The following is a 21,851-nucleotide window of genomic DNA, read 5'->3' as shown; positions in this document are numbered from 1 at the left end:
ATGAGCGGGAAAATTCAACGGAGTTACGTTGTTGTTTCCGGTGATTTCACTTTTTCCAATTTTTATAAGCTAGCTGCTTAGTACATCACAGTATTTAATAATTTTTTTTGTCAATTTCTACGATTTTTTCACCAATTTTTAGATCAACGCCACCGCGTTAAAGTAAAAATAAAAATTAGCAAACAATCATTATAAAAGTCACTGAATTTAATTTTTGAAAGCTAAGGACTCCATGAAACATGACTATTATAATGAAAAATTAAAAAAATTAAGAAAGTTAAGAATTAAATTAAGTTGCAGCAGGAGAACAACATCTTGAATTTTTGGAAAAACAAAGAATCATTAAGAAAAATCAACATAATAATAATATCATAGCAATAAAATAATAACTAATAATGATAAATAATAGTATGATATCTATCTTCAATTCGTTTTCCTTTCTAGATAGATATTTGCTTAGTTCAATTTTTAGCCCTTTTCTAATTTTATAAGAAATTTCTTTCTTCATGCATGAATGAACGTTGGGAAACGTTGTTCCCCTCATTCAAAATAATAAAAAAATCGTTAAAAATTGAAAACAAAAATTCGAAAATCTCAGAAATCCTCTCCACTTTTTGCATGTAATTTTCACCATATATTTCCATTGAAGTTGCTTTCTATATATCAATTTGTTTCGTCGTTACAACCCCGATATTTCCAGAGATTTCGGAACTATTTTCTCTATTCAGAAAATTCTATTGTGTCCTGAAATCTTTAGCAATTCTTTTCGTCTTCCACAACTTCCGGTACTTTCCGAATATCTTATAATTGGAACCATTGTGAAAAAACAAACGAGTGGTCGTTTTGAATGGATTCCATTGTTGTGGTTGTTGGTTTTTTTTCTCAGCTGAAACACACTTACTTAAACATAACAAAAGAGATTTGCCCCAAGGCGACGACGACGACGGCGGCGACGGCGAGGACGACGACGTAAGAGGTGGCGGAAATAAACGCGGCCGACACAACAACGGCTCTCGTCCATCGAGCGCGAACCGCAATTGCAATTCGTAAGGAGCGCCGGAGAGCGAACAGACGACATGGGGAGAGAAGACGACGAAGATGAGGACGAAGATGAGTTGAGCCGATGACGGGAGGAAAATTGAAATTGACGTATGTCTCGTCCAGTGTCGTCGCCAACACCCATACACCGGGACCGGGACCGGGACCGGGACAAATGATGCCGGCACTAATAACCTATCCCATTCAGATCATCAGATCCCTGTTCTCTTCCTGGATCCAGCGTATTTTCCCTGTGACATGGATTTTCTCATGCTAAGCCGCAGAAAATTTCGTGCATTTCGTGCCGTTCTTCAGACAAACTGCAACCTCCTCCTCGTCCTCCTCCTCGTCCTCATCCACCCAAACTAGTCGGCCAATAATTATGTGCCTCCACACTGCACTTAATTGCTCATTGTCCTCAAGTTTCCCCCCGTGCCCGGCCGCTATTGTTTATGCTGGTGATCTACGTGGTTGCTTTTGTATTCGTAAATATTCTCCATCTTCCATAGGGCCCCATAGGACGTTGTTGTTCTCGTGAGCGTTGCACAAATACTATTATGTAGATCAAATTTGATGACCATGTCAGCGTAGGATTTTTTCTCACGGATTTCTTTACCTCGGAGATTTTTTCATTCAGCTTTTTTCCCGATTCGAGAAATTTTTCAATAGTAGCTATTACTAGTTGACTTTTACGCACAGTATTTTGTCACTAACACCTTTCTACCGTGGACTAAACTAATTACGGTAATACCTAAGTAAATCAATTTAGTAGAAAGTAATAAAATAAGTAAATGTAACCAATAAGTAAATAGTAAACATGATGAATAATATAATAAATACGTATAATATAATGTAATTCGGCATAATAATATATAATAAGATAAAATAGTGACTAATAAATACAGTAATAATTCTAGCAGTAGGAGTAACTGTAGTATGTAGTGTTAATTTCTCAATTGATTCTTCTATAAGATAATATTTACTATAAATAACTGTTATTTTGTTTATTTTTTGCAACTGTAATTTTGTCTTGTAATAAATAAATAAACAATTTAAATATTAAATTTAAAATTTTGTAATTTTGTAATTTAATTGTAAATAATTCGGTAATTGCTTTCCTATTGAAAATAATTAAAGAAAAAATTAAGAAAAAAAGTTTTTCGATCTAGAATCCCTTCTGAATCAACCAAAACACAAACCAATGTTCTACTCAGGACTCAGACCTGCTCATAGGAGGAAAATATCGCTGAACCACAAGTGTTTTCCAGTGTCAAACATCATTAAGCACAAACATCGCTTAAATTAGATTCACTAGCACGGGCTATTCAACACAAATTTCTCTTCATTCGGATCAATACGTATAAATTGTGTTCTGCCTCACATAACATACTCTCAATCAAATAATGAATATATGCTAAGAAATTAGCGGGAAAATGTTTTTATCCAGGAAGCCTATAGGTTGCGTAATTAAGAGCGGGAATCTCTTGAAAAAAACAAAACAAGTGGACATACCAGGCTTATCACTTTCTTAAAGGAATAAATTTCAAAATTAATGGATTTTCTTAACTCGGGGCTGAGTGCTCAGTGCCTAAATCATCGGTTTCGAATGGATGAAGCGGCTAACCAACGTCATCGATGTGCCGTTGAAAAGAGCGGAGAAAAAAATCAAAGAAATTGTGTTCTGCGAGAAAATCAAATGGAATATGTTTAAAGTATTTTCTATTTTTGTTAATTTTTTTTGCTCTTTTTGCTGTTATTGTTTACAATTTATTGCTGTTTATGTTTTATAGTTTCATATTTGATTGACCTGCAGAAGTAAGTTGTGGCGTTGACTGTGTTTGTTCTGCTATTTCACGGTTTCTCTCTTTCTTTAGTTATTTTTCTACTATCCTTATTATTTTACTATTACTTTTTTTCCCTTTTTTACTTACTTTTCTATAACTATTATTAAAGAATTTTTCTTTCTCATTCATTTATTCTCTTAGATCTCATTCATTCAAATTTTTTTCTCATTCTCAATTATTATTTAAGATTCTACGACCTAGAACTCTTGAAAAACTCTTGAAAACCCTTGAAAAAACTCTTGAAAATAGAAAAAACAGAAAAAAAATAGAACATTTCATTTCATTTCACGATTTCAAAGAAAGTTTTCTACTTATGGGAGCGCCACAGTAAAATCACTATGGATTCCTTATTACTACACAGTTTTTACTAATACGAATAGAAGAACTGGAATAGAGTTTTTTATCGAAGATAAAATTAATTACCACGTAAATTAGTTCCGTTTAAAATTTATAAAAAAATATACTATTCGAATGACAGCGATAGCAACGAAGTTTTTTATAGTAAAAACTATAAATAATAAAGCTACTTTTTCAAAAACTAAATTAGCTTTAAAAGCTGGTAACAGTGTTCGCCATAGTAAAAAAAATATAATAATAAAAAATAAAAATAGTGCAGTAATACTATAATAATAGTAATAATAACAATAGTAATAATAATAATAATAATAATAATAATAATACCGCAATAAAAACACAAGAAGACGTTTCAAAAAAAAGATTCAAGAGATAAAGGATAAAAGGCTAAAGTTTCTGCCGTCAATCAATCCGCTTGGGATGCGCCCCCACGTTCACTTCAATCGTCAGAATCGTTTGAGGTTTGCGAACGTGTAACTGGCCTATACAATGACTTGCGGTCGCTAGCCGATGTGTCAAGTCAGTGTTTTTATTCTCCCAAACCCCGGAGGGATGAAAGGCTTGGTTGGCAGTAGGGGGGATTCGAACCTCCGATCTGAATCAGGATCAGAAATCGTGCAGGAAGCAGAACCTCTAACACTACACGCGTCTACAGATTCAAGAGAAAAGCTTCTTAATTCCCCCCCCACACACACACACACACACACACACACACACACACACACACACACACACACACACACACACACACACACACACACACACACACACACACACACACACACACACACACACACACACACACACACACACACACACACACACACACACACACACACACACACACACACACACACACACACACACACACACACACACACACACACACACACACACACACACACACACACACACACACACACACACACACACACACACACACACACACACACACACACACACACACACACACACACACACACACACACACACACACACACACACACACACACACACACACACACACACACACACACACACACACACACACACACACACACACACACACACACACACACACACACACACACACACACACACACACACACACACACACACACACACACACACACACACACACACACACACACACACACACACACACACACACACACACACACACACACACACACACACACACACACACACACACACACACACACACACACACACACACACACACACACACACACACACACACACACACACACACACACACACACACACACACACACACACACACACACACACACACACACACACACACACACACACACACACACACACACACACACACACACACACACACACACACACACACACACACACACACACACACACACACACACACACACACACACACACACACACACACACACACACACACACACACACACACACACACACACACACACACACACACACACACACACACACACACACACACACACACACACACACACACACACACACACACACACACACACACACACACACACACACACACACACACACACACACACACACACACACACACACACACACACACACACACACACACACACACACACACACACACACACACACACACACACACACACACACACACACACACACACACACACACACACACACACACACACACACACACACACACACACACACACACACACACACACACACACACACACACACACACACACACACACACACACACACACACACACACACACACACACACACACACACACACACACACACACACACACACACACACACACACACACACACACACACACACACACACACACACACACACACACACACACACACACACACACACACACACACACACACACACACACACACACACACACACACACACACACACACACACACACACACACACACACACACACACACACACACACACACACACACACACACACACACACACACACACACACACACACACACACACACACACACACACACACACACACACACACACACACACACACACACACACACACACACACACACACACACACACACACACACACACACACACACACACACACACACACACACACACACACACACACACACACACACACACACACACACATTTAGAATTCTTTTCCGCTATCGCTTAATCCACGTAAGAACGTTTCACAAGGCAATTACACATGGATTCGTTCGTGGAAGTGTGATAGCTGTTGCGACGACGAGGTACCACCGTTGCCCCGCCCACTCATGTGGTCATCGTAACCTTTAAAGTCTGCTTTGTAGGCTGGAGAAGCACAGCCTTCTCTTTTCAAATCATAATGGTAGTTGTTTATTCCCTTTGTGAATAATAATAATAACAATAATAATAATAGTAATAATAATAATAATAATAAAGTAAAAAGATAAAGTGTCTGGCGGTAATCAACCCGGCTGCGATGTGCCACCGCCTTCACTTCCATTTGGAACCACTTTAGGTTTACGAACGGAGCCTAGCCTATAGGATGAGGGTTTGCGATGGTTAGCCGATGTATCAAGTTAGTGTTTTTATTTTACAAAATAAGTCTGGTACCGATTTATCGACCCTGGAGAGACGAAATCCTTGGTTGGCACTAGGCCAGATTCGAACCTCCGATCATGCTAGGTACATCAAGAAACCTCTTCCCGACTGCGCTACACCACCCTATTAGTAATAATGGTAAAAATGATAATAATAATTATGAGTGGTGGTATTATAGCAAATTAATATGTAAATAATATTAATTGAGTAAATAACAGCATAAATAAACATTAACAAATAGTAGCAGATAAAAGTAATTTGGAGAGAGTTCAGAGTTAAAGCAAAGCCACGCCCACCTGGTCTGAGTTTTCTTGATTTTGCATGCTTACTCTGGCCTCTTCTGCAGTTTTTATGAGTTTTTTTTTTCATTAGCCAAAGGCTTTTTATGTTCGTTAACTATTTTCCATTATTCCTTAAGCGGACATAACTCAAACGAATTCCAAGGGAACGGGAAACAAGTTCATGTCCTTTTTTTTATTGTTCATCGTTTCCTTCACATCCTCAATACTATAGCTCAGCTCATTTAGTACCTATCCACGGTATTATCCTATCCCGCGTTCTTTTCCTTGTGTTTTTACATTTATGTATTTAGCTGTGTGATCTACCGCAACCAATCAATATTTTTAGTCGTGGATGGACACCGAGCATCGGGTAATTTTGAATGTGGGTGGTATTCGACACGAAACCTATACCCATGTGCTGAAAAAAATCCCTGCCACAAGGTTATCCAGGTGCGTTTAGAGGCTTCTTTTCTTTTTCTACGAGAAGAGAAAAATGAAATTAATTTTGATGACCTCTGCATTATTTGTGTTTAAGTTGTTTTTTTTTGGTAGACACTAACCAGGAAAAGGACCATGTGGTACCGCGTCTAATTCTTTCCGCTACCATTACGGCTTCAGGTTGACGCCAAATCTCGCCAACTATGATCCGGTGCTGAACGAGTACTTCTTTGATCGACATCCTGGAGTATTTTCAATGATTTTAAATTATTATAGGACAGGTAAGTAGAGTAGTGTAATTTCCGCTATGCACAGCGTTTCTTATTCACTTTATTGCCTACTTTTTCTGGAACATTCTCCAAATCATCGTAGAGAGTAAATAAAATTAAGTTTCTTTCCTCAAATTATGTTCACTACCAGTTGGATTTGTGGTTTTTTTGTAAACGTTTGTTTCAGACATCCTCAACATTCTGAAACTTTTTTTTATAATCAATTGTTTTTTAGTATGGTACAGAAATAAATAGGAAATTCGTACGCGTCAATTCTTCCAAAATGTCCACATCATTGAAGAAATTCACAGTAACCTGTTTTTTTAGAAATACTTTCACTTTTTATTATATTTTATTATTATATGCATTATATTTATTATATTAAATACGGTCATATATTTCACGCATCGTATTGTATTTATTATTTTATTGAACACGTAATATTTTATTATACTATATATATCCCTATGGTAGAGGTTCGGAGACCAAGAATATTTCTGAGAAAACGATCAACTCATTCAACTTATTTTCTAAATTATCTTGTATTTTTTTTTATTTTATCTCTATTTTCTGAATCATATTGTAATAAATAGGCCGCAGAACAAGTTAATACATCATTTCTGAGAAAGCCAATCCAACTTATTTTCTAGATCATTTTGTAATTTTTTATTTTTTGTTATTTTTTATTTTTCTATTTATTATTCTATTCTATTTTTCTATTTTATTACTCTATTCTATTTCTATTTTCTGAATCATCGTGTAATAAATAGGCCGCCGAAGAAGTCCCCTTTTCAATTTCTTTTTTGCGAGTTTTCGAGTTTTTCTCAAATCCACGAATACAAAAGAAATCCAGATATACCCTTTTGCACAAAATCTCTATTGTAGTCGAAAAAAAAGGGCGCAAATGCGAATCCGAAAGCTACAGTGTTCTAATTCACCCTTTATAAGGTCAACAACGTTAAAAAACGACGATCTGAACTGGGGCGCGACTTACAAATAGAGCATATTTTTGTGCTTTTTGTGTTTACCCATCAGAGGTGTGCTACAGTAAATTGTCGACAATTGACGAAAACAACTAAAAACAACGCAAAAATTATCCATAGTTCCTTTCAATGCACTTTTAATAGTCAGCTTTTAATAAACAGTATTTATGCACCGTAGTACAAACTATAGTACACGGTACGGTACTGTACTGTAGAACAACTAAAGTTGGTCTTATCCATCCCTTCAGTTTGAAAAAAAAAAGAAAATAAGAGAATGACTAGTATCCGCAGTTTTCGAAAGAATACTTTGGTCTTTTTTTCGTTTTCATGTGATCCAATAAATTTGCTGAAAGCTCCGCGCCAATCAATATCTATCTATTGTGCACTAATTTATTTCTCCGAAAATTTCAGGTAAACTTCATTATCCCACAAACGTTTGTGGTCCATTGTTCGAAGAAGAACTAGAATTTTGGGGATTAGATGCAAATCAGGTATTGTTCAATGTACCAACAACATGAAAAGAGCTGATCAATCAATCAATACTCATTTGAGCCGATTCATTTTAATTTTTAGGTTGAACCATGTTGTTGGATGACATACACGCAGCATAGGTGACCTTAACGAATTTTATTGGAAATTTTGAAATTATTTTTCTTAGATTTTTGGACGAATATAATTTAGGGACACGCAAGACACATTAGCTGTTATTGAATCTTTAGACCTTGATGGTGATCCTCCAACACAAGAGGAGGTAAGAATTTTTCACAGATTATATTTATTTCAAATTGATATTATTTGTAAAGTTCATGGTAAGTCATTAGTTTTGATATTTTTAAAATAAAGAAGTGAATTTTTTTTGAGTTCCTACTAAAATTTCAAATTTCAAACTTCAAAATTTGTTCGAAAACCCTGAGATCTCTGATTAGTCCTTTTTTGTAGCATTATAATTGTAATGAACTGACTTTTTCTAAAAATAATGGGTTCGAGAATGGATTAACGAAAATGAAAATAAATGCACTTCTTTAATTATCAAAGAAGACTATAGAGAATAATTTTATGTGACGGGAGTTAGTTTAAGAAACTTAAAAAACCGAAGAAAAATCGAAGAAACAAGAAACGAGAACTGTTCCCCATGTTTCGTCATCATCCTAGTAAACATAACTTTGGAGCGAAGTTATCGCTACTGCACATCACTAGAATACCGCGAAAATTCTACCATCTCGACCTTCTTTTTCTTTTTCTTTTTTTATTTTCCTTTTTGAATGTCATGTATTTCCCAAGCCCCCTTCTCTGCTACAATCGAACGCTCATTGCGGTCACTTGGATGAAAATATATAAATATCATCCGGCTACGTCATTACTTGCCTTGTGGAAAAAATGTTGAAATTTGCGTAAAAACTGAGTAGCAAAAATTACAAAATTAGGAAAAGAAAGGATTTGACGCAAATATCTTTTCCAAATAATTTCTTTTAACAAAATTTTCCGTAATGTCGTTGATAATTCTTTTGTCATTTATCTTATTTCTGCGTAAATTTTTCAAAGAAAAAACGTTTTATGAATCTTCCAGATAGCTAAGAAATTTGGCTGGGAGGATGACTACTACTCAGGAACGCTCTCAAAATGGCAACAAATCAAACCGAGGATATGGGCGTTGTTCGATGAACCATGGAGTTCACAGTATGCTAGGGTAACCCTGTTTGTCAAAATTATTGAAAAAAAAAAGAAATCGATAGAGTTTCCTATTTCAAACTCCTCGACCATCTAATATGGACGCGTACAGATCCCCGCCATTTACCACACAACACTGACTTCTTGACTAAGATGTCCACGTTCTACCGTATTCCTATCGTACATACATCTACCGTAACATTTCACCCTTCACTTCTCACGTTTCTCCCCCCTCGTTTTTCATCCCGCTTTAGCCTGCTGGCATGTGCATGTATTTCATGTTTTAGTGTGCTCTATTATGTGCTTTATAATGTTTTAATTTTTCCCCCAGCTTTAATTCTTTGCTTCTTTTCCCTCTACCCTCTTTTTCACGTGTTCACCTTTACACTCAGCCAGCAGCACTCGCATCGCCACAACTCTGTTTATACTCACATTTATTTTGACGGGAATTAGTATCACTGCAATGTAGTACTGTAGGCGGTGAAAATATGGTGATTCAGTGTTGCGTGGCCGACTATACGCGAGAAATCACTGACCAATATGCATTATCGATTGATTACAGATCATTTCGTGTTGTTCGGTGTTCTTCATACTCGCCTCAACGATATCGTTTATGCTCAAAACGCATCCATCGTTTCAAATTCCACAGATAACTGGTAAGTTACCAGATTTATCTACTTTGAGTGGAGAGTCCGTCTCGCTTTTTCATTCCGCTAATTTTTGGGGACCAGATTTCGCTCTCTGTTATTTTCAAGTCTGGTTGTTTCCGTTCGATTTTTTTCTGCTTTTCGAGTGCTAAGTGATATAAAAATTCCCTAAAAGATACGGAGAAAGAACTTTTCCTGCTACCGACTACAGTCCTGTAAATTCAGGGACCAGTTTGGTTTTAATACCTTCTAGAAATTTCAAATACACTTTCTCTTATGCTTCTCTGCCTTTTCCACTCTCGGAAAAAATAGAGATCCTCATGATGTTAAAAGGTTCAAAAAGCGAATTAAAAAATTAATAATTAAACACTGATAAAAGCAAAGTAATAATGGTGTAAAATAATCAGTAAATGATAAATGAGAATAAATAGTAAAAATAAAAATAAAATATGGATTGAGTAGATAAGTAAGTGCAAAAAAGGCCGGAAAATCGAAAACTCCGGAGACATTTTTCTTGTCTTCAGTAAATATTTTTCCATACTGCCACATGACCTTAACATTCCTAAATATAAGAAATTTGTATACAGAAATAGGTTACTATTTATTATCAGATGTTACAGTAGTCTATGGCCTACAAATATTCGATGGCGAAGGATTCTCGAATTTTGCCAAAGCGATCGGTACGCATAAGCCTTACACTGCTCCACATCCATATTTCTTCTACGTGGATCTCATATGCAATTGTTGGTTTACTCTTGAATTGGTGAGTTCGGAGAACTATATGTAGCGTTTATACTTGACGTATGCGACATGAATTTAGGCCATTTTGCGGTTAATTTTCTTTCAAAGGTTCTCTAGACCTTGGTTCTATTAGGCAAACGCACATCACCGAGCTCTTACGAGATATGGGACCCGCGTAGGAGCCTAAGGGTTGATCAATACCTATCCTAGAGGCGCCGCGAATTAGTTCCGCTTCAAGTGGTTGTCGCCAATAGGTTTCATTTCCCGTGGAACTGTAACGATCAATACCTATTTATTTGACATCCCCCCATCACTGAAGTCTCTCACTCGACGAATGAGTAGTTCCAGCCGTCAACTCACGTCCCATGGTCTCCATAGTTTCATACATAGTTTTTAGTCGATAATCAATCAATAATTGACTACACCTAAGATTTTCTTTTTCCAGTTGATTCGATTACTGTTTTGTCCGTCGATGCGACGTTTCCTTCGTTCACCGCTTACGATCATTGACGTCATATCGACGTCAGCATTCTATTTTGAATGGTTACTACACGCAATACTTATACAAACAGGTAATATAATCTCTAGTTCTCCAACTTTTCTCCAGTAATTTTCAATAGAATCTATTCCTAAATAATCTTTATTTTATTTACGAATATTTAATAGTTCTATTTAATATTTAATTGAGTTCTATTCCTAAAGTCTTAATCAGGAATATAAAATAAGTCGACAGTCTCAAAAACAAGTTTTTCATCTTCATCACTGTGAAAATGTGCAGACACGAGGCCTTTTTTCTCTCGGAACATTTTTAGAGCCTTTAAAGGACGGATTAGTGCGCAACTAGTTCATTTGTTCAGAATCCTCTTTCATTAAAGTTATAAAAGTTACGGTAAAAGTCACAGATTATAAAAGTTTGAATATGAAGTTGAGATATAAATGCGAGAAATGATCCCCATACAAGGTTTTTCGCGTTATCAAGAACTTATTCAAATCAAGAATACATGAGATTTTGTTTGCTTTGTTTGGTCCCATCTTCATCGTTTTCTACGCGTAGTCACGCTTATTTTGAGCTATTGGATTTTTTCGTGGAACACCAAGACTCATCCTTAGGTCCGCAATCAGTGAGCATATCGGCTAGACAAATGCTATGCAAATTTGAAATTTATGGTGATTTCCCTTGAGGGAACATTCCTTAAAAGTTCTAGTGATTTAGAAAAATGCTGCATCAGCACTTCTATACAACACTTGAACACAAATCTTATGTTATATTATGTTGAATTAAATAAAATCTAAATAAATAAGGTTAAATCCTAATGAAGTAGCCTAGTACCTGATTTTCTTCTGTTTTATTTCGTTTTTATTCCGTGAATATAGTTTCCGATGTGATCTACGCCATTTTTTCAGGTTCATTGGTGACTATCGATTTCTTGTCGATGATCTGCGTGTTACGTCTATTCAAACTCACTCAACACTTTTCTGGATTAAAAATATTGATTCAAACTTTTAAGGTATCATCTAGTTTTTCTAGTATAGGTTTATTTTTGTTGACTTCTCTTATTAAGTTGCTTCTTCTATGCCTTAATCGGCTATTCTTTGTTGAATTATTGATTAGTGACTATCGATTACTTGTGCTGATTCTCAACGATTTTTCAACGGGCCTTTTCCAGGCCTCAGCCGAAGAACTAGCGCTGCTGGTCTTTTTTGTCCTACTGGCCATAGTGATATTTGCTGCTCTCGTATATTATGCGGAACGGAGTCAACCAAATCCAGAAAATCAATTCACAAGTATACCTGCTGGATTGTGGTGGTATGTGTATTCGCCAGAAAACCTATTCTCTCTTCTTCCTGATAATTTCTCCTAATTTTTCCATTTTCAGGAGTCTCATCACAATTTCAACAGTTGGCTTCGGTGATATGGTGAGTCTTTTTCATGGATAACCTAACGAGAAGCGCTTTAGTGCGTTTATTGTAGTCTACCACTACACGGTTCCATTTACTACAGTATCCGAATAATCGGAAATTTTCTACTAATGAACACCTACATACGAACCTTTCACCAAAATTGTATTCTAGTCCCTGAAAGCATTCTATCTTTTTTTTCCGTTTTTTTGCATTTTTTCCAATACAAAAATATGGAAAAATAGGAAAATTGCAAATAAAAATAGAAAAAATAAAAATAAAAATAAAAAATGTAGAAAAGTATAGAAAAATTGGAAACAAAATTCTAACTCTAATCGTTCCTAGAAAAGAAAAAATTTTACACCGCTTGTGGCCGAGCAATAGAAAGTGTTTCACAGCTATTAGCCATCGTTTTAATCGTAATTCCATCTCGACACCTACCAGTAACTAAACAAGGTTACTTTGGTGTTTATTCTTGTTTTTTTCTCAACTTTGAATGGTTCAATGAATTCAGCTTTTTATTTAACTATCAGCAATTTCAGTTTCCGTGATCTCGTGTATTGATTGAAGGGTACATCTGAGGCGGAAATGGAAATAAACTGCTCCAATCACACTGCACTTAGAGCGCAAAAATTCTCCACAGGGCACGAAAACCGTTCTCATCTTTCAAACGTGGACTGCGAAGATGGCATCTTTCTGGCCATTATCAGATTTTATTTCGTTGAAATTATATATTATATATATTATTATATACTTATACTATATGATTAATGATTAGCTACCATTAACTACGACTAATAATCGTTTCCGGTAACCCGCCTCGGAGAATTTCGTTAAAGGCATCACCCCACGAATTTGGGGTGATGCGGGTTACAAGTGGGTTATGCCCCTACTTGGTCGTAGATTATGGGCAGAAAGGTGATTCCGCCCATTTCTCCTTGATTGCCGTAAAAAACGATCCAAAAGATGCGGCGCGTCCATAAGGCTGGCTCCAATCGAACTCGTTGTAGAAAATAGCTCACCGGAACGCTCGAAGCCGTATCTTCTGGGTCGTTTTTTACGGCAATTGGACGTAAGAAGTTAGAAGTGGACGGATTCACCCTTCTATCCATATTCTACGACTCCGTGTGAGCATAACCCTTCTAAAACCCGCACCACCCAGACTCGTGGGAGGAAGGGGTGGCTTTTAAGTGGGCCTTTAAGGGATTTTAAGTTAAAACATTAGCAGCTCCAGCTTTATCTTCCTTTTTTCCCTCAAGATATTTTCGGGAATTTTTTTTTCGTTGAAATTACTGCATTTTATGATTTGGCTATTCACCTCTAGTCTAAATCTGTTTGGAGAGTTTGGTAGAGTAAAAGTATTAGTATTTTCAGCTTTACCTTCGTTTTTTCATCTTAGTAGCTCCACCATAAATGTCATGGATTCTCCAGGACCTATGCTTAGTTTTAAAGGCATCACCCCACGAATCTGAGGTGGTGCAGATTTCAGGTGGAGTATTCGTATACGGGATGGGAGGCTACGGGGAGGGGGGTGATTCCGTCCATTTCTTCCTAATTGCCGTAAAAAACGGCCCGGAAGATACGGCTTCATTCGTTTTGGCGCACCATTTTGTACAAGAGGTTCGATTGGAGCGCGCCAGTCTCGTGCGGCGCCGCATCTTCCGGGCCGTTTTTTAGGAAGAAATGGACGGAATCACCCTCCACTCCGTAGTCTCCCATCCCGTATACGAATACTCCACCTGAAATCTGCACCACTTCAGATTCGTGGAGTGATGCCTTTAAAGGCCCCAAAGGAATTAGCTATTCACTTCCAGTGATAAAATGTCAGCTTAGAACTGACCAACTATGTGGTTCTCTAACGGGAAAACCATTGACAGTCAAGAACACTATTCGTGCTCTAGTGACGATTTTTGTGCTCTAATCGTAGTTCGATTAGAGCAGCTTGGAGTGCCCCTCCACCTAGCTGCGTTTTTGCCACATTCTGTGCTTTAGTTACCACAGAACAAACCAAATTTCACTTTAAAGTTGTGGCTTTCTTGAATTTTATTACGTATTACTATTTTAGGTTCCTCGCACCTATCTGGGTATGGTAGTGGGTTCATTGTGCGCACTGATGGGTGTTTTAACCATCGCCTTACCAGTTCCGGTCATTGTATCGAATTTCTCGAATCTCTATTCACATTCACAAGCACGCGCGAAGCTACCGAAAAAGAGACGACGAGTACTACAGGTAGGTTAGAGTGCAGACGACGAGAGTAGGGGCGTGTATTCGTAGGATCACACTTCATTCCTACGATCCTGAGCTGTCACCAGCTATATTGGTCTCTAAAAAAACGTTTGATTTTATCACGGAACAAAATGATTTTTTGAGATAACTACAATTGAGATAAAGAAAAAGTACATATAGTTTATATGTAATGTTTAAAATATTGGTAATGCCTCATAAAACTACCGTATTTCAGGCGCACGAAGTGAAACCGTCCATGTTAAACGTGAAACATCCACATACACATAAACATCGGAAGAAATCCTCTACCACAAATACGACGAACATGACACCAATGAACAATCTGGGACGAAATGGTGGACCGAACTATGATGGCGGACATCGAAAATTGATTTTTTAGCGTTGTTTTACGAGACGTAGTATGAATCTGATCGATATCGATTATTGGTCATTCAGTACTAAATACACTGATTGATGGTAGTTGACCATACACTATTTCTGCGAGCTCTGTAAAGTCACTGATCGACCAAAATCAATACCGATTGATTGCATTTTGCATGATTATTCCTAATATAGATCGGGTTTATTTGTCTATTAAAATTAATATGACGGGTAACTAGAAAGATTGTGCTATGTTTAACACACATCATGGAAAATTTTTTTCACAATCGTATTGATCGTTATGACTATTATTGATTCTATGATTACGTATAGTTTCAAAGTAATTTTTCTTGTCATCAATGGATACAGTACGTCAGTTCAAATTATTAGATGCTAATTTTTTTTCGTGTGTTTTATTTGTACAACATTATCCACCACATTTAGGTAGCTATAGATACCTCACATTGTAGATTACTGTAGGTTATTGTGTGTGAAGTGCGTAAATAACGTAACATTCTAATAATTAACTATAGTCAGGTCGAGACGACATGAATCATGAGTATAGTTGCGGTGCATTTGCGTACTCGCTCGAAACGGCGCGGTGGAGGCAGTAGTTGGGACCGTCCCACCGATGGGTGGTGCCAGAAGGGTTTCACCACGCTCCACCGAAGCGCCTCGGAAGAGGCCGCGTACGCAATTGCGTACGTGCTTCATGTCGTCTTGACCCTACTATACATTGATGAACTAGAACTCTTTTTTTTACGAGTGCTCGTTCCGAGAGTGTGCTCACTAATCGACAAATCAAAAATGTCCATATGGATATGCTAAATAAACATGACATTTCGTTAAAGTACACACACTTTTTTCTTTTCAGAATTTTGCTACAATTATCCTAAAGGAGGTTACGGTGAGTTGCATGTATATAATGTAGCGTGACATTCGCGCTAAACACACCATACACAGCTAACAACATCCTGACAAATAGAGTTCGTTATCGCAATCGATAGGATCAGCGTCTGGATTCTATCGATCTACCTCGTAACCGATCATTTGTCCTGTCCATCGCCTGTCCATGATCGCTTTTCCTTTGTTGCCAAGTCCCTCTATTGATCCGTATCCTCGTCCTCGTCCAGTGTATGGCAATCCAACATTACCCATTGTTGGTGTGAATGTTTTCGCTTCTCGTTTAATTCTCACTGATGCCTGCTACGTTCACGGTGAATGTCTCTAAAATTGTGCATTGTTCAGTAATGTGTAATCCTTGCACTTAAGTAAGTCTCGGATCACGATCGCTATTCCATGCGCGATTTTTGAGACTCACAGCTTCCGTTCTCGTTGCCCACCAGAGCATTTTCTGTCATCAAATCTATCAAATGGTTATAAATTGATCTACGAGTTCAATTCTGAGATCCTTCTCCATCTATCTCTAGTGTTCCTCTAAAAACGACCCTGAAGAGAATCCAAAATCTTAAAATTTCCTACAAGTTATCAAAAGTTTTCAACAATGTGTATTCTCTATTTCAGACAATTTCCCTGATCAATATCTGCTTCGTTGTGTTATCGATCGTTTGTTTCTGCCTAAAAACACATCCATACCTACGAATACCGGATATTGATGTCGGTCCTTTAAATGTCAGCCATCCTAGGACAGTTTACGTTGGAAAAACAGCAACTAGGTAGAAAATGTGACCTTTTCGATTTGTCCAGGAAGTCCTCCCGGTTCTCAAAAATGTTTTTCTTTTTCAGGCCTCATCCTTCTTTTTTCTACGTTGAATTGGTTTGTAACATGTGGTTCTCCGGTGAATTTCTAACACGGATGTTGTTTTGCCCGAAAGTCGGTCCATTTCTCAAGACTCCTGTGAACATTATCGATTTTATCGCCACGATATCGTTCTATATCGACTGGGGACTGGACAGCGCCCTGTCTGGCGCGAATAGGTGAGTAAAAAATCAATTACGATATAAACCTGTTATCAAAGCAACAGTGTAAAAATCGAGGTGAGGAAAAATGCAGTTAGGCGGGGGCGGGAGGAACCCAGTGGCCTCCTTATTTCAGGACGCTGTGTCTTACTTTTTTCTCCTAGTAACTTTAGCTTACATGTCATAGATCCTCTAATGCTAAAGCTCAGTTCTTAGGGACTCGTCTGATTTAGTTATTTACTTCCAGAAATAAGGGCGTCAGTGAGTGACCCTCTCCCCTAACTACATTTTACCCTCGAGATGTGGATGTAACTGTCAATGCCCATTGAGCATCCTTTTCGTGGATGCTACCTTTGATTAGACTGAATTCCCTTCTCATTTTTACTGTCGTTATAAGAAATTATCCAGAAAAGGCAGCTATCCACCCGTTCTGGAAGCTGACTGACACAATTCCTCCAATGAATGGATTTTATTTAAGGGATTCGGTAGAGTTCTTCTCGATCATTCGAATTCTTCGACTATTCAAACTCACACAACATTCTGTTGGTTTGAAAATTCTCATACAAACGTTTAAAGCGTCCGCGCAGGTGGGTTTGAATCAAACTCTCCATGAGTGATTGTTGCTCAAGGTGAGAATTTCAGGAATTATTTCTGCTTGTATTCTTCGTTCTTCTCGGAATAGTCATATTTGCTGCACTCGTATATTATGCAGAAAGAGTTGAAGATAATCCTGATAATCAATTTGATTCGATACCAGTCGGTTTGTGGTGGGCGGTGATAACAATATGTACAATTGGATTTGGTGATTTGGTGAGTGCGGAGCCGACGTATGGACGGTGAACCGCAACAATCCCTACAGGATGGTCATTTCAGGTGCCGAAGACCTATTTGGGTATGCTAGTCGGTTCGATATGTGCACTAATGGGTGTATTAACAATTGCCTTACCGGTTCCTGTTATTGTTTCAAATTTTGCTATGTTCTATTCACATGCACAAGCAAGGTGGGTTATCCGCATTACAAATTTGATTCGCTCAAATTCGCTCTATCTTACTCTTTCGCTCTTTTTTTCTGTTAGTAACTTTAGCTTACATCCCATAGATCCTCCAAGATTAATGCTTAGGTCTAAGGGTCCCGATTGATTTACTTTATTAGTTCCAGAAATAAAAACGTCACTGAGTGCCCCTCCTCCACCCAACTACATTTCACTCCAAATCTGTAGCTCTGGCTTCCAAGAACGTAGTGAATTTAAAGTTCCGGATGACACCAAGTAATGCGCTGTTCTGCACCACCTAACTTCTTTTAGAAAATTAATGTGGAACAGAAACGTGTAACAGAACCTGACTTGAATGAATGAAAAGAAAGAAGCAAAAATACGGTATGGAATAGCACAATAAGTGAAAAATAACATACAAATTGTCCCAATTCAGGGTAATAGGCCTTATTTCCAATGTCACTTTCAGCCCTTATCGTTTGTCGGTTTCCACGGCACTGTCATTAACGGATTCATATATCGGCCAGGGATCTGCGAGCACGTAGCTGGAGTTGAATCCTCACATAGATATGGTAGTCAGTCGGGCTTGCGTCAGAATTCTTACCTCGCCTTCCACCCATGCGATAGCTCCCTTAACATAGAGAACTCTATGGCTATCACCATCTCTTCGTATATTTTTCCTTTGTCTCACCATTCGCCAGATCTATCCCGAGTCTGTTACCTGCGCACGCCTGCGACACAGTGGCAGGAAGAAATTTGGGCTCGTCCTCCTCCTGGTTGCGATACATACGCGATAACGAGCACTCCCTAACGTTACTCTGAAATACATCCATTTACTCTGTACTTACACAATGACTGTATTCCCACTTTACCAGCTTGCAAAAATACATTTACAATAACATTTCCTGTGGATGGAGTCTAAAAAGACGAGCCTCCACGAGAGTAGCACGCAAAAACTTCTCCAAACGTATATATGGACCTTAAAGGCATCACCCCACGAATCTGGGGTGGTACGGATTTCAGGTTTTTTTAGAGTTTAAAAAAAATGAAAAAAGAAAATCTGCGACCCCGTATAGGAGAGTTCCTATACGGGATCGCAGATTATGGAGACGAGGGTGATTCCGTCCACTTCTTTCTAATTGCCGTAAGAAAACGGCCCAGAAGATGCGGCACGTGCAAAGGGTTGGCGCACTCCAATCGAACTCGTTGTAGAAATTGCCGCGCCGGAACGCTTGAAGCTGTATTTTCCGGGCCGTTTTTTACAGCAATTTGAAAGAAATGGATGGAATCACCCTTCTCTGCATAATCTACTACTCCGTATACGCATAATCCACCTGAAACCCGCACCACCCCGGATTCGTGCGGTGATGCCTTTAAAGGCAGCATACCACGAATCTGAAGTGGCTAGGGAATCAGAGAGAGAGGGGGAAGCTAGATATAGAGTTGTAGATTGTGAGATCATGGGTGATTCCGCTCATGCCTTCTTAATCGTTCAAGAAAACATTCTGTAAACCGCCCTAGTTTCTACGAACAACTTCAGAACGCTCCTATATGTATGCGTTCTGGTCCCCTCAGCAACCTATTCATTGGTTTCACTTGAATAGGCAATCGAGGAGAACTCAGTGGGTTTTGACCGCTGCGCAGCTAAACGCGGCGCATTTACAAGTGTGGAGCGTTGCAACTGAAATCATCGTGAGGAATGGATTTTCTGACGACGTTTTTTTTTTACAACGAATAGGGAGAGATGATCGGAACCCGCAATCTACAACACCATCTCTAGCTTTTCCAACGGTTTCTCCCAGTAGATCAGATTCAAGGTATGCTGCCTTCAATTAGCAACCTCAAGAACACCGGGTGCCTCTTCGTTCCTGGCCGCTTCTTCTCCTCGTCATCAGTTGTGGATGGTGAGCTTGAGAGTTGAGTAGTTGTTCTTGGCTGGTTCGACGCTGCTCCGTTCCTTCTCCATTTGACGACCAGTGACGAAGTGAGAACCCATTAGCACTCAAGGCACCACCTTTACAGGCACAAAGAGGGGAGAGTGCAGAGGAACGCCAGGACTTTGTCTCTCGAGCAACTAACTACCCTTTACAGTATGACCTTGAGGAAGACTCACGTAGTCAGCACACATATTACGACAAACAGGACCACTAAAAACTGCGCTTCTGGAATATTCTATCGAATCAAAACAAAGAGTACCCAAAGTAGTTCACCGTCAGGGCCTACATGAAATGTACCGAACTCTTAAAAACGTAAACATAGGTGGCAGATTTCGCAGCCTGAAGCATTGTTCGCGAGGGAAAGCGGACGTGCACGGGTCTCGAAGGGCGGGTCTGTGCGCGTAAGTTAGGGTGGCTCACGATAAATGGAATTTTATACCCAATAAAGCAAAGAGTGGTTCAGTCGAATGATTTATCGAAATGAAGATGAGCACACAGAAAATTGCCGGCGTTCTCCGGCTTATACAAAAGAGCAACTCGCTACGAGCGGGCCGCCTCCTTGCCTTGTGGTCCGACACGGGGAGAACAATATGGCAAAATAAGCATTACAAATCATTATGTTCCGAGCTCGGAACAGGCTCGACTTTTTCTAACTAAGGACTTTCACTGTGATAATTTACGGATCCACTGATTACACGATATTGGAAGATCCCTCGATTTCAGTTTTTAGTTTTAACCCTTTTTCACCAAAATGGTTCATATTTTTCAGATCTAAACTACCAAAAAAGAGAAGGCGTGTCCTACAACCACATGAAATCAAGCCAATAGTTGGACGATCAACTACGGCAGCGTTGTTGAACTCTCTAGGACCGAAGCCTTGCCCAACACACATAGGTGACGGACTAGGTGAGCGGTACCACTCATGAATTGAGAAAGCTCACGAGAATTGTTTTCTAGTATTACTTGACGTAAGTTTGATTTGCTATCTAGACAGACCAATCCATTTCCAGCTGGGATACCTCATTATACCGTCTTTGATTTCAGGAGCACTTGCGGCTACACCTCTTCTAGTGTGTCCGAGTCCAGGCGAGAACGTTCGCAAAGGCTCGGGGACAAAAGCAAACAAAGTGTTATAGCATCTACTTACAATAGCTTTATATCTGTGAACAACGTGGTTTTGCTTCATTTATCGCGATTTCTTGCCGGTCACACATGTTTTCTACACATATATTGCCGATGTCTTCATTTTAAATGTTTCGAGAATTTATTTGGAGATTTGTGATTCATTGATCACATCGAATTATTTGATCATGATCAATATGTCGTTCTTATTGTCTTATTGTGTTGAACATTTTTTCTTGCATTTATTCAGGCTATCTTGTAATCCTCGTCTTTAGGAAATTGAATCCTAAACAGTCCATTTCAATAATCTTGTCTTCTTCATTGTTTGAAAACAATCTCAACAAAGGGACTCTCCATTTCGCGACAGTTTTTGTAATTACTATCGCAAAAACCAGCTAAACAACTTCTGCGCAAGTCATTACTACCTGTGCACAGCTCAGTTGTAATCGGGTCAAAACCACATGAAGCACGACGCAGTTGCGTA

At 38.6% G+C, this 21,851-nt stretch overlaps 2 protein-coding genes across 2 annotated transcripts in view; both read left to right on the top strand.

The window, feature by feature from the left end:
• Nucleotides 1-15,415, top strand: part of RB195_020474 (uncharacterized protein) — a gene marked incomplete at both ends in the record, with an annotated part of 73,709 nt that extends 58,294 nt beyond the window's left edge. Inside the window, 14 exons of the mRNA XM_064188783.1 lie at nt 6,490-6,593; nt 6,762-6,862; nt 8,245-8,324; nt 8,407-8,444; nt 8,515-8,584; nt 9,401-9,520; nt 10,064-10,157; nt 10,769-10,911; nt 11,335-11,461; nt 12,294-12,397; nt 12,557-12,696; nt 12,767-12,806; nt 14,854-15,018; nt 15,251-15,415. Of these exons, the coding sequence (XP_064044664.1) occupies nt 6,490-6,593; nt 6,762-6,862; nt 8,245-8,324; nt 8,407-8,444; nt 8,515-8,584; nt 9,401-9,520; nt 10,064-10,157; nt 10,769-10,911; nt 11,335-11,461; nt 12,294-12,397; nt 12,557-12,696; nt 12,767-12,806; nt 14,854-15,018; nt 15,251-15,415 (1,491 nt within the window). The remainder of the gene's footprint in view (nt 1-6,489; nt 6,594-6,761; nt 6,863-8,244; nt 8,325-8,406; nt 8,445-8,514; nt 8,585-9,400; nt 9,521-10,063; nt 10,158-10,768; nt 10,912-11,334; nt 11,462-12,293; nt 12,398-12,556; nt 12,697-12,766; nt 12,807-14,853; nt 15,019-15,250) is intronic.
• Nucleotides 15,416-16,468: 1,053 nt separating this feature from the next.
• On the top strand, nt 16,469-21,381 carry RB195_020473 (uncharacterized protein; the record flags this gene model as incomplete). Its single annotated transcript, XM_064188782.1, has 8 exons — nt 16,469-16,555; nt 16,921-17,072; nt 17,143-17,334; nt 17,795-17,903; nt 17,959-18,126; nt 18,190-18,317; nt 21,015-21,151; nt 21,290-21,381. 8 exons carry the CDS (start codon nt 16,469-16,471, stop codon nt 21,379-21,381), a joined length of 1,065 nt encoding a protein of 354 aa, XP_064044663.1.
• Between the last annotated feature and the right edge of the window lie 470 nt (nt 21,382-21,851).

The sequence above is a fragment of the Necator americanus genome, chromosome II (genome assembly GCF_031761385.1).
Source record: "Necator americanus strain Aroian chromosome II, whole genome shotgun sequence".
NCBI classification, from domain to species: domain Eukaryota; kingdom Metazoa; phylum Nematoda; class Chromadorea; order Rhabditida; family Ancylostomatidae; genus Necator; species Necator americanus.
The sequence above is the reverse complement of the archived record's forward strand: the minus strand, read 5'-3'. Positions and strand labels throughout refer to the sequence as shown.